The sequence below is a fragment of the Oncorhynchus kisutch genome, linkage group LG14, assembly GCF_002021735.2.
Source record: "Oncorhynchus kisutch isolate 150728-3 linkage group LG14, Okis_V2, whole genome shotgun sequence".
Classification (NCBI taxonomy): Eukaryota; Metazoa; Chordata; class Actinopteri; order Salmoniformes; family Salmonidae; genus Oncorhynchus; species Oncorhynchus kisutch.
The window spans coordinates 4,405,504-4,418,426 of record NC_034187.2 but is presented as its reverse complement, the minus strand read 5'-3'; the positions used below and the strand labels follow the sequence as shown (position 1 = coordinate 4,418,426).

General features: G+C 43.8%; 1 protein-coding gene across 7 annotated transcripts in view; it reads right to left on the bottom strand.

The window, feature by feature from the left end:
* The window catches only part of LOC109881923 (M1-specific T cell receptor beta chain), a 36,722-nt gene that overhangs the window by 20,721 nt on the left and 3,078 nt on the right, over positions 1-12,923 (bottom strand). Inside the window, exons 1-3 of one of the 7 annotated variants that reach the window (XR_004202638.1) lie at positions 4,603-4,725; positions 4,362-4,436; positions 3,795-3,898 (exon numbers count right to left, since the gene is read on the bottom strand). Coding sequence is in view for 1 of the 7 variants with exons in the window: in XM_031787664.1 (XP_031643524.1) it covers positions 1,360-1,412; positions 3,791-3,794 (57 nt within the window). In the remaining 6 variants the exon portion in view is untranslated. Of the gene's footprint in view, positions 1-1,359; positions 1,413-1,872; positions 1,988-2,275; positions 2,349-2,495; positions 3,161-3,634; positions 3,899-4,361; positions 4,437-4,602; positions 4,726-12,923 lie in introns of those variants that run through there. The other 6 variants (XR_004202639.1, XR_004202640.1, XR_004202637.1 and 3 more) reach the window with 6 other exon arrangements.

Genomic DNA, 12,923 nt, shown 5'->3' with positions numbered 1-12,923 from the left:
ATAGTATCATTATTATTACAGTATTCTTATAGTATTCTTACAGTATTCTTATAGTATCATTATTATTACAGTATTCTTACAGTATTCTTACAGTATTCTTACAGTATCATTATTACTACAGTATTATTACAGTATTCTTACAGTATTCTTATAGTATCATTATTACTACAGTATTATTACAGTATTCTTATAGTATCATTATTACTACAGTATTATTACAGTATTCTTATCGTATTATTACAGTATTATTACAGTATTCTTATAGTATCATTATTACTACAGTATTATTACAGTATTCTTATCGTATCATTATTACTACAGTATTATTACAGTATTATTACAGTATTCTTATAGTATCATTATTACTACAGTAGTATTACAGTATTCCTATTACAATATTCTTACAGTATTATAACAGTATTCCTACAGTATTATAACAGTATTCTTACAGTATTACTACAGTATTCTTACAGTGTTACTACAGGTTCTACCAGTATTACAGTATTCTACCAGTATTACAGTATTCTACGAGTATTACTACAGTATTACTACAGTATTCTACCAGTATTACAGTATTCTACCAGTATTACAGTATTCTAACAGTATTACTACAGTATTCTTACAGTATTCTACCAGTATTACAGTTTTCTTACCCAGAACTGTTAGCTTAGTTCCCTCTCCAAAGTAGGCAGCATTAGCACCAGAGCACACCACATACTCACAGACAGAAAACCAAGAGGATTCTAGCTACCCATTGGTGTATTTGCAGTAGTTTGGCTTGTAGCAAAGGAAGTAATACCGTATTTCTAAGCATGTCTATGTCGACAGAGCATAGGGCTAATTCACTTTATCATTAGCTCTTTGTACAGCTTAAATGCCCCCCCCCCTGAATATTTTCATGCTCAACTATGCCAGGAATGCAAAGCAAACAAACCCCTTAATTAAAAAAATATTTCATGATGATGTATTTGCAATATTTTTTTAAAAGAAAGTTGAGAAGCTGAATCCCTTACCTAGAACAGTGAGCCTGGTACCTGGACCAAACTCTGCCTTATCCGTGTACCACAGAGACATACCATGCTCTACATTACAGACACTGGATGACATCTGACACAGATCTGTTACTTTGCCTGTTCTGAACTGTTATGCACTTCCATTCAAACTGATACAACACCACAATATAGATTCATTACAAACCAAACGCCTGAGGAATTGGAACATTGTTTTATAAACCATAAAGATATTTTCTCTCCATCTCTGGTTCACACACCGGATTTAAAAAAACAAGACAACGTCTCTTTCACTAACAGATAAAGCCATGATGGCATAGATAACAGATGACAGAATCAGTTTTCTCACCCAGAACTGTGAGTTTGGTGCCATTGCCGAAGTACGCCTGGTTGGTGTTCACACTGATACACAGCTACAGAAATAACCCCTCCTCACTACTCAGTACTAGCAGAGTTTAGCTGTAGCCTTTACACCCCCAACCTGCTGTCTTTGGTTGTTGGATTTAGTTATTCTATGAAATGTAATGTCATCACAAAATCATTTCCAGATTATGTACCTAAGACTGTGTCTGGTTCCACTGCGAAGGAACCTCTTCTCCTCTAGCTGATAGGTATTATAATGAAGGAAGCCTGTGTCTGGGCACGGAGCCAGACAGCTTTATAACCATGATGATTGGAGCACATAACTAATGCATTTACTGTGATCCATTCAAATACACTCTCTTACTTTAACACCATTTAGACGTATAGTCAAATACGATATTTTCTATGTTGCCAAATGTAAAAATGTTTTGGTCTTTGTTATTCCCTCGTGTACATTTGTCAGATAGAGTCCACAACAGTTCATTGTTCATTTTCTTACCTAAAACGGTGAGTTTGGTGCCGGCTCCAAAATATGCCTCCGAGTACGAGCACAGAGACTCAAAGCAGTATCTTTACTGTCTCTCTGACTTTGTTTCAACTCCATCTTTGTTACTCTGTTAAAAAGTTATTCAAAAACTCTTCACAGGACCTCTGAGACATTCAGCTGAGGAGGTTAAATCTGACATAGTTTAACAACCAAATCAATTATGGGGACTATTTTACAAATTAAATTCAAGTAAGTTCCACCTCGACCAATCTTTAGGTCACATTCCAATCCATGAATAACAACCACACACTGTAACCTACAGACTGTAGCCATAACATATAAAGGTGTTTAAATTGTAGTTTTTAAAAATCCCAATCAGGTGCCAACGTTATATTATGTTGGTGTGTTGTCTCACCTAGAACAGTTAACCGGGTTCCTCCACCGAAGTCAGCCTGGCCAACACCACCAGCACAGTGGATTTACTCCACCTGTATGTAACCACGTCAGGAGGACGATCGATAGATACTACCCAGTCATTCTGTTACAGTACCATTCTCTATATACATTATAACCACATAGTTTACATGGTTTATAACCAACAGATTACTGCTCTTCTTTTCAGCGTCATTTCTCACCTAGAACAGTTAACCTGGTTCCTCCACCGAAGTCAGCCTGGCCGGCACCATTAACACAGTACAGTGGAACACTGCTCTAGTATAGATATATAGACGTGCTGAGCCTGGCACCATTAACACAGTACAGTGGAACACTGCTCTAGTATAGATATATAGTATAGACGTGCTGAGCCTGGCACCGTTAACACAGTACAGTGGAATACTGCTCTAATATAGATATACAGACGTGCTGAGCCTGGCACCATTAACACAGTACAGTGGAATACTGCTCTAATATAGATATACAGACGTGCTGAGCCTGGCCGGCACCATTAACACAGTACAGTGGAATACTGCTCTAATATAGATATATAGTATAGACGTGCTGAGCCTGGCTGGCACCATTAACACAGTACAGTGGAATACTGCTCTAGTATAGATATATAGACGTGCTGAGCCTGGCACCATTAACACAGTACAGTGGAACACTGCTCTAGTCAAGCAAGTCCTTTTCTCGTCAACTTTAAATCGTACATGGCCTTCGATAACTGTATTGGTCAAGACGTCCTATCGATCAACACCGTGTTTTAACCAGTTAAACAAGACCGACACAGATGACTCAAACATACTGTAATACTACGATATCAAATCTCTTCTCACGAGTATGTTGTCTCACTCACATTCATTGTCCGTACGCCAAACATAGTGTACGGGATTACTTACCGAGAACTGTTAATTTGGTGCCTTGTCCAAAATAGGCCTCATAGTTGGCACAGTGTACAGGCTTAACAGCAAAAAGCATTGAGTGGAGTAACACTAGTATGAACTAATCTAATATACTGAATCTATAATCAACTAACTCCTCACATCACCAAACCCCTAAACCACACATAGAGACCCATTAGTTCCATCATGGTGAATATTCTCTTACCCAGAACAGTCAGTTTGGTTCCTGCTCCAAAGAATGCAGGATTATAGTTGTCACAGTGCGGACATACTGAGCAGTAATGTGCCAACCACTAGCTACTGAACTTGTCTACGTATTTGGCATCTAACATAATAACCGGTTTTTACAACTAGTCAATTGTTCAAATGAACTATTAGATCCATAAACATAACATTGTCAGGTACAGTAAGTAAATCAATGAGGAAGTATTTACCTAAAACAGTGAGTTTGGTTCCATTCCCAAAGAAGGCTGGTTGGGTTGAAGTCACAGTGTTTTCACATCAACCATTTAGTTCAGCTGAATCATAGACACTAATCAAACATCTCCAGGGTTACAGATCTATATCAATGTCATTCATCTGAAGTGAACTTACCTAAAACAGTGAGTTTGGTTCCATTCCCAAAGTAGGCCTCACTTCCAGTGTCACATTGTTTGCCTCCTCTTCCAAAAATACCTCAGATCTCTTTGTCATTCAGCCTCAAGGGAATATGAACAGAGATACTCAAAGATACTCAGAGATACTCTACAAAGAACTACTGAGTTCAGCAAAACATTTGAGGACATTTTATGGTCAAACATGAATCAAACAAACTCCCTTATGGAACTAAATCTGACTTCATAAGTTTGTTGTCTTGTCCAGGAAAATGCTCCCAATAAAGTAGATTTTATAATCCTGAAGACTTGTTGAAATCCTGTTTTATCCTTCAGTATTATCAAAACATCTCTCCAGACTCCTCAACAGTCTGTAGTAGTGTGTGAATAGGCCCCAGACCTCTCCTGTATGGAAGTGAATGGTTGAGGTTTTTGTACGGCGTCTCTATGTAAATATATCACCGTGGCCCCCTGTCCCCACAGTGTGAAAGCATCACACAAAAACACTTGTTCTGTTCTTTCTGTTGTTTATTTCCCCTCCCCTGTTCTCTCTCTGTATCTCTCTCACCATCTCAGTCTCTCAGTATCTGTCTGTAGCAGCAGGTGCCTCGGCACGGAGGGTTACTGCAGTTGGATCCTGACCCTATAAATAGAACATCAAATTCATGATTTTAATAATAAACATTTACATTTGGATATTTACTTTTTTCTCTCTATTGATTGATGTAATGAATAACATCAATAAAAAAGACAATGTGAAAAGACAATATCCAAATGTAATGTTTATAATGAATATTATGGCATTCTACTGTTGTTACTGGAGTGGGATCCTGGTCCAAACTGACAGCTTCTATTTCCGTCAGCAGTACTAAGAAAAGCAGCAGGGAGGAGAGGAGGAGGAGGAGAGGAGGCGGAGAGGAGGAGAGGAGGAAAGGAGGGGGAGGAGGAGGAGGAGGAGGAGGAGAGGAGGGGGAGAGGAGGAGAGGAGGAAAGGAGGGGGAGGAGAGGAGAGGAGGAGGAGAGGAGGGGGAGGAGAAGGAGAGGGGAGGAGAGGAGGAAAGGAGGGGGGGAGAGGAGGAGGAGAGGAGGGGGGAGAGGAGGAGGAGGAGGAGAGGGAGGAGGAGGAGGAGAGGAGGGGGAGGAGAGGAGGAGGAGGAGAGGAGGAGGGGGATGAGGAGAGGAGGAGGAGAGGAAGAGGGGGATGAGGAGAGGAGGAGGAGAGGAGGAGGAGAGGAGGAGGAAGGGGAGGAGAGGAGCAGGGGGATGAGGAGAGGAGGGGGAGGAGGAGGAGAGGAGGAGGAGAGGAGGAGGAAGGGGAGGAGAGGAGCAGGGGGATGAGGAGAGGAGGGGGAGAGGAGGGGGAGGAGAGGAGGGGGAGAGGAGGGGGAGGAGAGGAGGAGGAGGGGAGGAGGAGAGGAGGAGGGGGAGGAGAGGAGGAGGAGAGGAGGAGGGGGATGAGGAGAGGAGGAGGAGATGAGGAGGAGGGTGAGGAGAGGAGGAGGAGTGGAGGAGGAGAGGAGGAGGAGAGGAGGAGGAGGAGGAGGGGAGGAGGAGGAGAGGAGGAGGAGAGGAGGGGGAGGAGGAGGAGAGGAGGAGGAGATGATGGAGAGGAGGAGGGGGAGGAAAGGAGGAGGAGGAGAGGAGGAGGAGGAGGCAAGGACAAATGTTTTTTTTATCTAAAAATGTAAATGACAGCTGTCTAAGGCACAGCCCTGTCCCCTCTCCCTCTCCAATCCCCCTGCCATGCTGCATCACGTGACAGTAACAGCCTATCATAGAGCAGGGCTGACAAGATCCAGTCTTAAACTTGCACTACCTTCTAACTTGATTCTAATTGCATTTGATCATATCTTTTTTATTTATTTATTTTTTATTCAACCTTTATTTAACTGGTATGAGGTATCTGCTTTAGTGACAGTATCATTATATTGTGGAATGGTTTGTATAAAAGGTATATGTATTTAGGGATCATCTTAAATGTGTTTCTTTTGTTTTATATCTCAAGCCAATGGAATTGAATTGAATAGGATACTATAGAATTCTGGTGTGACTTTGTGTAATCCCACAGTTTCCCTCCAGAGGTCAGTGTAGGATCATCTCTGAGAAATGTCTCCCTTTTTAATCGAAGAGCTTCATTTGATATCAAGGGTAGGCTTATATACTAGCAGTGGTGGAAAAAGTACCCAGTTGTCATACTTGAGTAAAAGGAAAGACACCTTAATAGAAAATGATTCAAGTAACAATGAAAGTCACCCAGTAAAATGCTACTTGAGTATAAGCCTAAAAGTATTTGGTTTAAAATATACTTAAGTATCAAAAGTAAAAGTATAAATCATTTCAAATTCCTCATATTAAGCAAACCAGATGGCACTATTTGATTTGGTATTTTATCTAGTTAGCCAGGGGCACACTCCAACACTCAGACAGTGTGTTTAGTGAGTCCTCCAGATCAGAGGCAGTAGGGATGACCAGGGATGTTCTCTGTTTAGTGAGTCCTCCAGATCAGAGGCAGTAGGGATGACCAGGGATGTTCTCTGTTTAGTGAGTCCTCCAGATCAGAGGCAGTAGGGATGACCAGGGATGTTCTCTGTTTAGTGAGTCCTCCAGATCAGAGGCAGTAGGGATGACCAGGGATGTTCTCTGTTTAGTGAGTCCTCCAGATCAGAGGCAGTAGGGAGGACCAGGGATGTTCTCTGTTTAGTGAGTCCTCCAGATCAGAGACAGTAGGGAGGACCAGGGATGTTCTCTGTTTAGTGAGTCCTCCAGATCAGAGGCAGTAGGGATGACCAGGGATGTTCTCTGTTTAGTGAGTCCTCCAGATCAGAGGCAGTAGGGAGGACCAGGGATGTTATATTGATAAATGTGTGAATTGAACCATTTTCCTGTCCTGCTAAGCATTCCAAATGTAACGAGTACTTTTGGGTGTGAGGGAAAAGGTATGGAGTAAAAAGTACATTGCTTTCTTTAGGAATAAAGTGAAGTAAAAGTTAAATGAGCTAAAAATATAAATAGCAATGTACAGATACCCCCAGAAAAACGACTTAAGTAGTACTTTAAAAGTATTTTTACTTAAGTACTTTACACCACGGTATACTATATATATCTATATATAACACATACTAGGGATACCTCCATGACAGTCAGAGAAACACCCATTGATTGTTCTATCTATTTATACAAAAAATACATTGTTTTAAGGGAAATATTATATTAGCTTTTTGTCTGAAGCTGAAGAAGAAGGGAAATAGAAAATATAATTGTACTGATGTACTAACAAGGCTGTTCATGTACTAACAAGGCTGTTCATGTACTAACAAGGCTGTTCATGTACTAACAAGGCTGTTCATGTACTAACAAGGCTGTTCATGTACTAACAAGGCTGTTCATGTACTAACAAGGCTGTTCATCATCCATTACACAGCTCGTCACCTGCTCAACTGATCTACTGCACTTCAACAACAGATGTCCTCACATTGGATGGGTTGATTAGGATTGAAACCTTCTCTCACACAGCCTAATACATACTCTTAGAGTTGGTTTACCCCATTAATGTACTTGGTAATGTATATTGGATAATAATATATCATTATAATGTAAACGCAGAAACAAACAGGAGACAGTCTTTACAGAAAATGATGCAGAAAAATGTATCCATGCTTTTGTCACTTCTAGGTTAGACTACTGCAATGCTCTACTTTCCGGCTACCTGGATAAAGCACTAAATAAACTTCAGTTGGTGCTAAACACGGCTGCTAGAATCTCTACTAGAACCAAAAAATGTGATCAATTTGTTCCAAGATGGCGTAGCAGTAAGTCGTCCTGTCGTGTTGTGTCCCTGTATATGTCCCTGTATATTTCGTTTATTTTTCGTTTTTTACATATTTTTCGTTTTTTACATAGCTATCCCTTTAAAAACATTTTGCTAAACCTAAGCTTCCAAATACTCTCCTGCTACCCGCCTCACCCAATGTAGCTATTTTTCCTAAAGTATTTATATTTACTTCGGAACCCCTCAACTGAAGCTAGCCAGCTAACCACCAGCTATGCTAGCGGTCTTCAGCTAACCGGTCATCAGCTAACCTGTAGTTCGGAAAGCTCTCGCCAGTTCGAACAACGCGACTCTAACCAGAGCATAACGGACCTATTTATTTTTCATCCCCGGATTCATCCCCGGATTCCCACCGCAAACGGAACATTTTTCAGCTGGATTTTTCAGCTGGATCTTCACAACTAGCTATCTAGCTAAACCGCAACCCCGGATGATTACCCCTGGCTAGCGTTTCCACCCACTTAGCTTGAAGCTAGCCCGGCCTGCGCTACCACCGTAGCATACTCCTGAGCTACAATACCCGGGCCCACGACCGGTCTATCGATGTCACCGCATGAAGAGGAATAAACAGACTCACCCCATCGCGACGTCCCCCAAAGGCTAACTCTCTAGCCCTCGCTATCTCCCTGCTTGCTAATTCGGCCTGCTAACTGCTAGCTTGTCCAGCTCCGGTCCGCTAACTGCTACCTTGTCTAGCCCGGGCCTACAAACTGTTAGCTTGTTAGCACAGGCCTGCTAAACGCCTGAATCGCCGCGTCCCAAACGCTCACCGGACCCATATTTACTTTCTATCTCTTTTGACTTTTAATTTGTTTATACCTTCCGGAAACCTGCCTCACCCAATGTGATACGGAATCGCTATTATTTTTTTAACATTTTTAGAACACACTCAAGAACCTCCAGAAGCTAACCAGCTAACTAGCTACAAGCTATTTAGTCTTTGTTAGTTTTTTTTAACCTGGATAACACTCGCCAGTCCAGCTTCCCTGCCCCATCCACCGCTGCCCCCTGGACACTGATCTCTTGGCTACATAGCTGATGCACGCTGGACTGTCCATTAATCACGGTACTCCATTCTGCTTGTTTGTTTTATCTGTTGGCCCCGTTGCCTAGTCTACGCCATTTTACCTGCTGTTGTTGTGCTAGCTGATTAGCTGTTGTCTCACCTACTGTTTTAGCTAGCTTTCCCAATTCAACACCTGTGATTACTGTATGCCTCGCTGTATGTCTCTCTCAAATGTCAATATGCCTTGTATACTGTTGTTCAGGTTAGTTATCATTGTTTTAGTTCACAATGGAGCCCCTAGTTCCACTCTTCATACCCCTGATAACTCCTTTGTCCCACCTCCCACACATGCGGTGACCTCACCCATTACTACCAGCATGTCCAGAGATACAACCTTTCTCATCATCACCCAGTGCCTGGGCTCACCTCCGCTGTACCCGCACCCCACCATACCCCTGTCTGCGCATTATGCCCTGAATATATTCTACCATGGCCAGAAACCTGCTCCTCTTATTCTCTGTCCCCAACGCTCTAGGCGACCAGTTTTGATAGCCTTTAGCCGCACCCTCATACATACTACATACTACTCCGCGGGTGATGTGGAGGTAAACCCAGGCCCTGCATGTCCCCAGGCACCCTCATTTGTTGACTTCTGTGATCGAAAAAGCCTTGGTTTCATGCATGTCAACATCAGAAGCCTCCTCCCTAAGTTTGTCTTACTCACTGCTTTAGCACACTCTGCTAACCCTGATGTCCTTGCTGTGTCTGAATCCTGGCTCAGGAAGGCCACCAAAAATTCAGAGATTTCCATACCCAACTATAACATCTTCCGTCAAGATAGAACTGCCAAAGGGGGAGGAGTTGCAGTTTACTGCAGAGATAGCCTGCAAAGTAATGTCATACTTTCCAGGTCCATACCCAAACAGTTCGAACTACTAATTTTGAAAATTACTCTCTCCAGAAATAAGTCTCTCACGGTTGCCGCCTGCTACCGACCCCCCTCAGCTCCCAGCTGTGCCCTGGACACCATTTGTGAATTGATCGCCCCCCATCTAGCTTCAGAGTTTGTTCTGTTAGGTGACCTAAACTGGGATATGCTTAACACCCCGCCAGTCCTACAATCTAAGCTAGATGCCCTCAATCTCACACAAATCATCAAGGAACCCACCAGGTACAACCCTAACTCTGTAAACAAGGGCACCCTCATAGACGTCATCCTGACCAACTGGCCCTCCAAATACACCTCCGCTGTCTTCAACCAGGATCTCAGCGATCACTGCCTCATTGCCTGTATCCGCTACGGAGCCGCAGTCAAACGACCACCCCTCATCACTGTCAAACGCTCCCTAAAACACTTCTGTGAGCAGGCCTTTCTAATCGACCTGGCCCGGGTATCCTGGAAGGACATTGACCTCATCCCGTCAGTTGAGGATGCCTGGTCATTCTTTAAAAGTAACTTCCTCACCATTTTAGATAAGCATGCTCCGTTCAAAAAATGCAGAACTAAGAACAGATACAGACCTTGGTTCACCCCAGACCTGACTGCCCTCGACCAGCACAAAAACATCCTGTGGCGGACTGCAATAGCATCGAATAGTCCCCGTGATATGCAACTGTTCAGGGAAGTCCGGAACCAATACACGCAGTCAGTCAGGAAAGCTAAGGCCAGCTTCTTCAGGCAGAAGTTTGCATCCTGTAGCTCCAACTCCAAAAAGTTCTGGGACACTGTGAAGTCCATGGAGAACAAGAGCACCTCCTCCCAGCTGCCCACTGCACTGAGGCTAGGTAACACGGTCACCACTGATAAATCCATGATTATCGAAAACTTCAATAAGAATTTCTCAACGGCTGGCCATGCCTTCCGCCTGGCTACTTCAACCTCGGCCAACAGCTCCGCCCCCCCCCCCTGCAGCTCCTCACCCAAGCCTCTCCAGGTTCTCCTTTACCCAAATCCAGACAGCAGATGTTCTGAAAGAGCTGCAAAACCTGGACCCGTACAAATCAGCTGGGCTTGACAATCTGGACCCTCTATTTCTGAAACTATCTGCCACCATTGTCGCAACCCCTATTACCAGCCTGTTCAACCTCTCTTTCATCTCGTCTGAGATCCCCAAGGATTGGAAAGCTGCCGCAGTCATCCCCCTCTTCAAAGGGGGAGACACCCTGGACCCAAACTGTTACAGACCTATATCCATCCTGCCCTGCCTATCTAAGGTCTTCGAAAGCCAAGTCAACAAACAGGTCACTGACCATCTCGAATCCCACCGTACCTTCTCCGCTGTGCAATCTGGTTTCCGAGCCGGTCATGGGTGCACCTCAGCCACACTCAAGGTACTAAACGATATCATAACCGCCATCGATAAAAGACAGTACTGTGCAGCCGTCTTCATCGACCTTGCCAAGGCTTTCGACTCTGTCAATCACCATATTCTTATCGGCAGACTCAGTAGCCTCGGTTTTTCGGATGACTGCCTTGCCTGGTTCACCAATTACTTTGCAGACAGAGTTCAGTGTGTCAAATCGGAGGGCATGCTGTCCGGTCCTCTGGCAGTCTCTATGGGGGTGCCACAGGGTTCAATTCTCGGGCCGACTCTTTTCTCTGTGTATATCAATGATGTTGCTCTTGCTGCGGGCGATTCCCTGATCCACCTCTACGCAGACGACACCATTCTATATACTTTCGGCCCGTCTTTGGACACTGTGCTATCTAACCTCCAAACAAGCTTCAATGCCATACAACACTCCTTCCGTGGCCTCCAACTGCTCTTAAACGCTAGTAAAACCAAATGCATGCTTTTCAACCGGTCGCTGCCTGCACCCGCATGCCCGACTAGCATCACCACCCTGGATGGTTCCGACCTAGAATATGTGGACGTCTATAAGTACCTAGGTGTCTGGCTAGACTGCAAACTCTCCTTCCAGACTCATATCAAACATCTCCAGTCGAAAATCAAATCAAGAGTCGGCTTTCTATTCCGCAACAAAGCCTCCTTCACTCACGCCGCCAAGCCTACCCTAGTAAAACTGACTATCCTACCGATCCTCGACTTCGGCGATGTCATCTACAAAATGGCTTCCAACACTCTACTCAGCAAACTGGATGCAGTCTATCACAGTGCCATCCGTTTTGTCACTAAAGCACCTTATACCACCCACCACTGCGACTTGTATGCTCTAGTCGGCTGGCCCTCGCTACATATTCGTCGCCAGACCCACTGGCTCCAGGTCATCTACAAGTCCATGCTAGGTAAAGCTCCGCCTTATCTCAGCTCACTGGTCACGATGGCAACACCCATCCGTAGCACGCGCTCCAGCAGGTGTATCTCATTGATCATCCCTAAAGCCAACACCTCATTTGGCCGCCTTTCGTTCCAGTACTCTGCTGCCTGTGACTGGAACGAATTGCAAAAATCGCTGAAGTTGGAGACTTTTATCTCCCTCACCAACTTCAAACATCAGCTATCTGAGCAGCTAACCGATCGCTGCAGCTGTACATAGTCTATTGGTAAATAGCCCACCCTTTTCACCTACCTCATCCCCATACTGTTTTTATTTATTTACTTTTCTGCTCTTCTGCACACCAATATCTCTACCCGTACATGACCATCTGATCATTTATCACTCCAGTGTTAATCTGCAAAATTGTAATTATTTGCCTACCTCCTCATGACTTTTGCACACATTGTATATAGACCCCCCCTTTGTTTTCTACTGTGTTATTGACTTGTTAATTGTTTACTCCATGTGTAACTCTTTGTTGTATGCTCACACTGCTATGCTTTATCTTGGCCAGGTCGCAGTTGCAAATGAGAACTTGTTCTCAAATAGCCTACCTGGTTAAATAAAGGTGTTCTCAACTAGCCTACCTGGTTAAATAAAGGTGTTCTCAAATAGCCTACCTGGTTAAATAAACGTGAAATAAAAAAAAATAAAAAAAATGATATTACTCCAGTGCTAGCCTCCCTACACTGGCTTCCTGTCAAGGCAAGGGCTGATTTCAAGGTTTTACTGCTAACCTACAAAGCATTACATGGGCTTGCTCCTACCTATCTCTCTGATTTGGTCCTGCCGTACATACCTACACGTACGCTACGGTCACAAGGAGCAGGCCTCCTAATTGTCCCTAGAATTTCTAAGCAAACAGCTGGAGGCAGAGCTCCATTTTTATGGAATGGTCTGCCTACCCATGTAAGAGATGCAAACTTGGTCTCAACCTTTAAGTCTTTACTGAAGACTCATCTCTTCAGTGGGTCATATGATTGAGTGTAGTCTGGCCCAGGAGTGGGAAGGTTAAC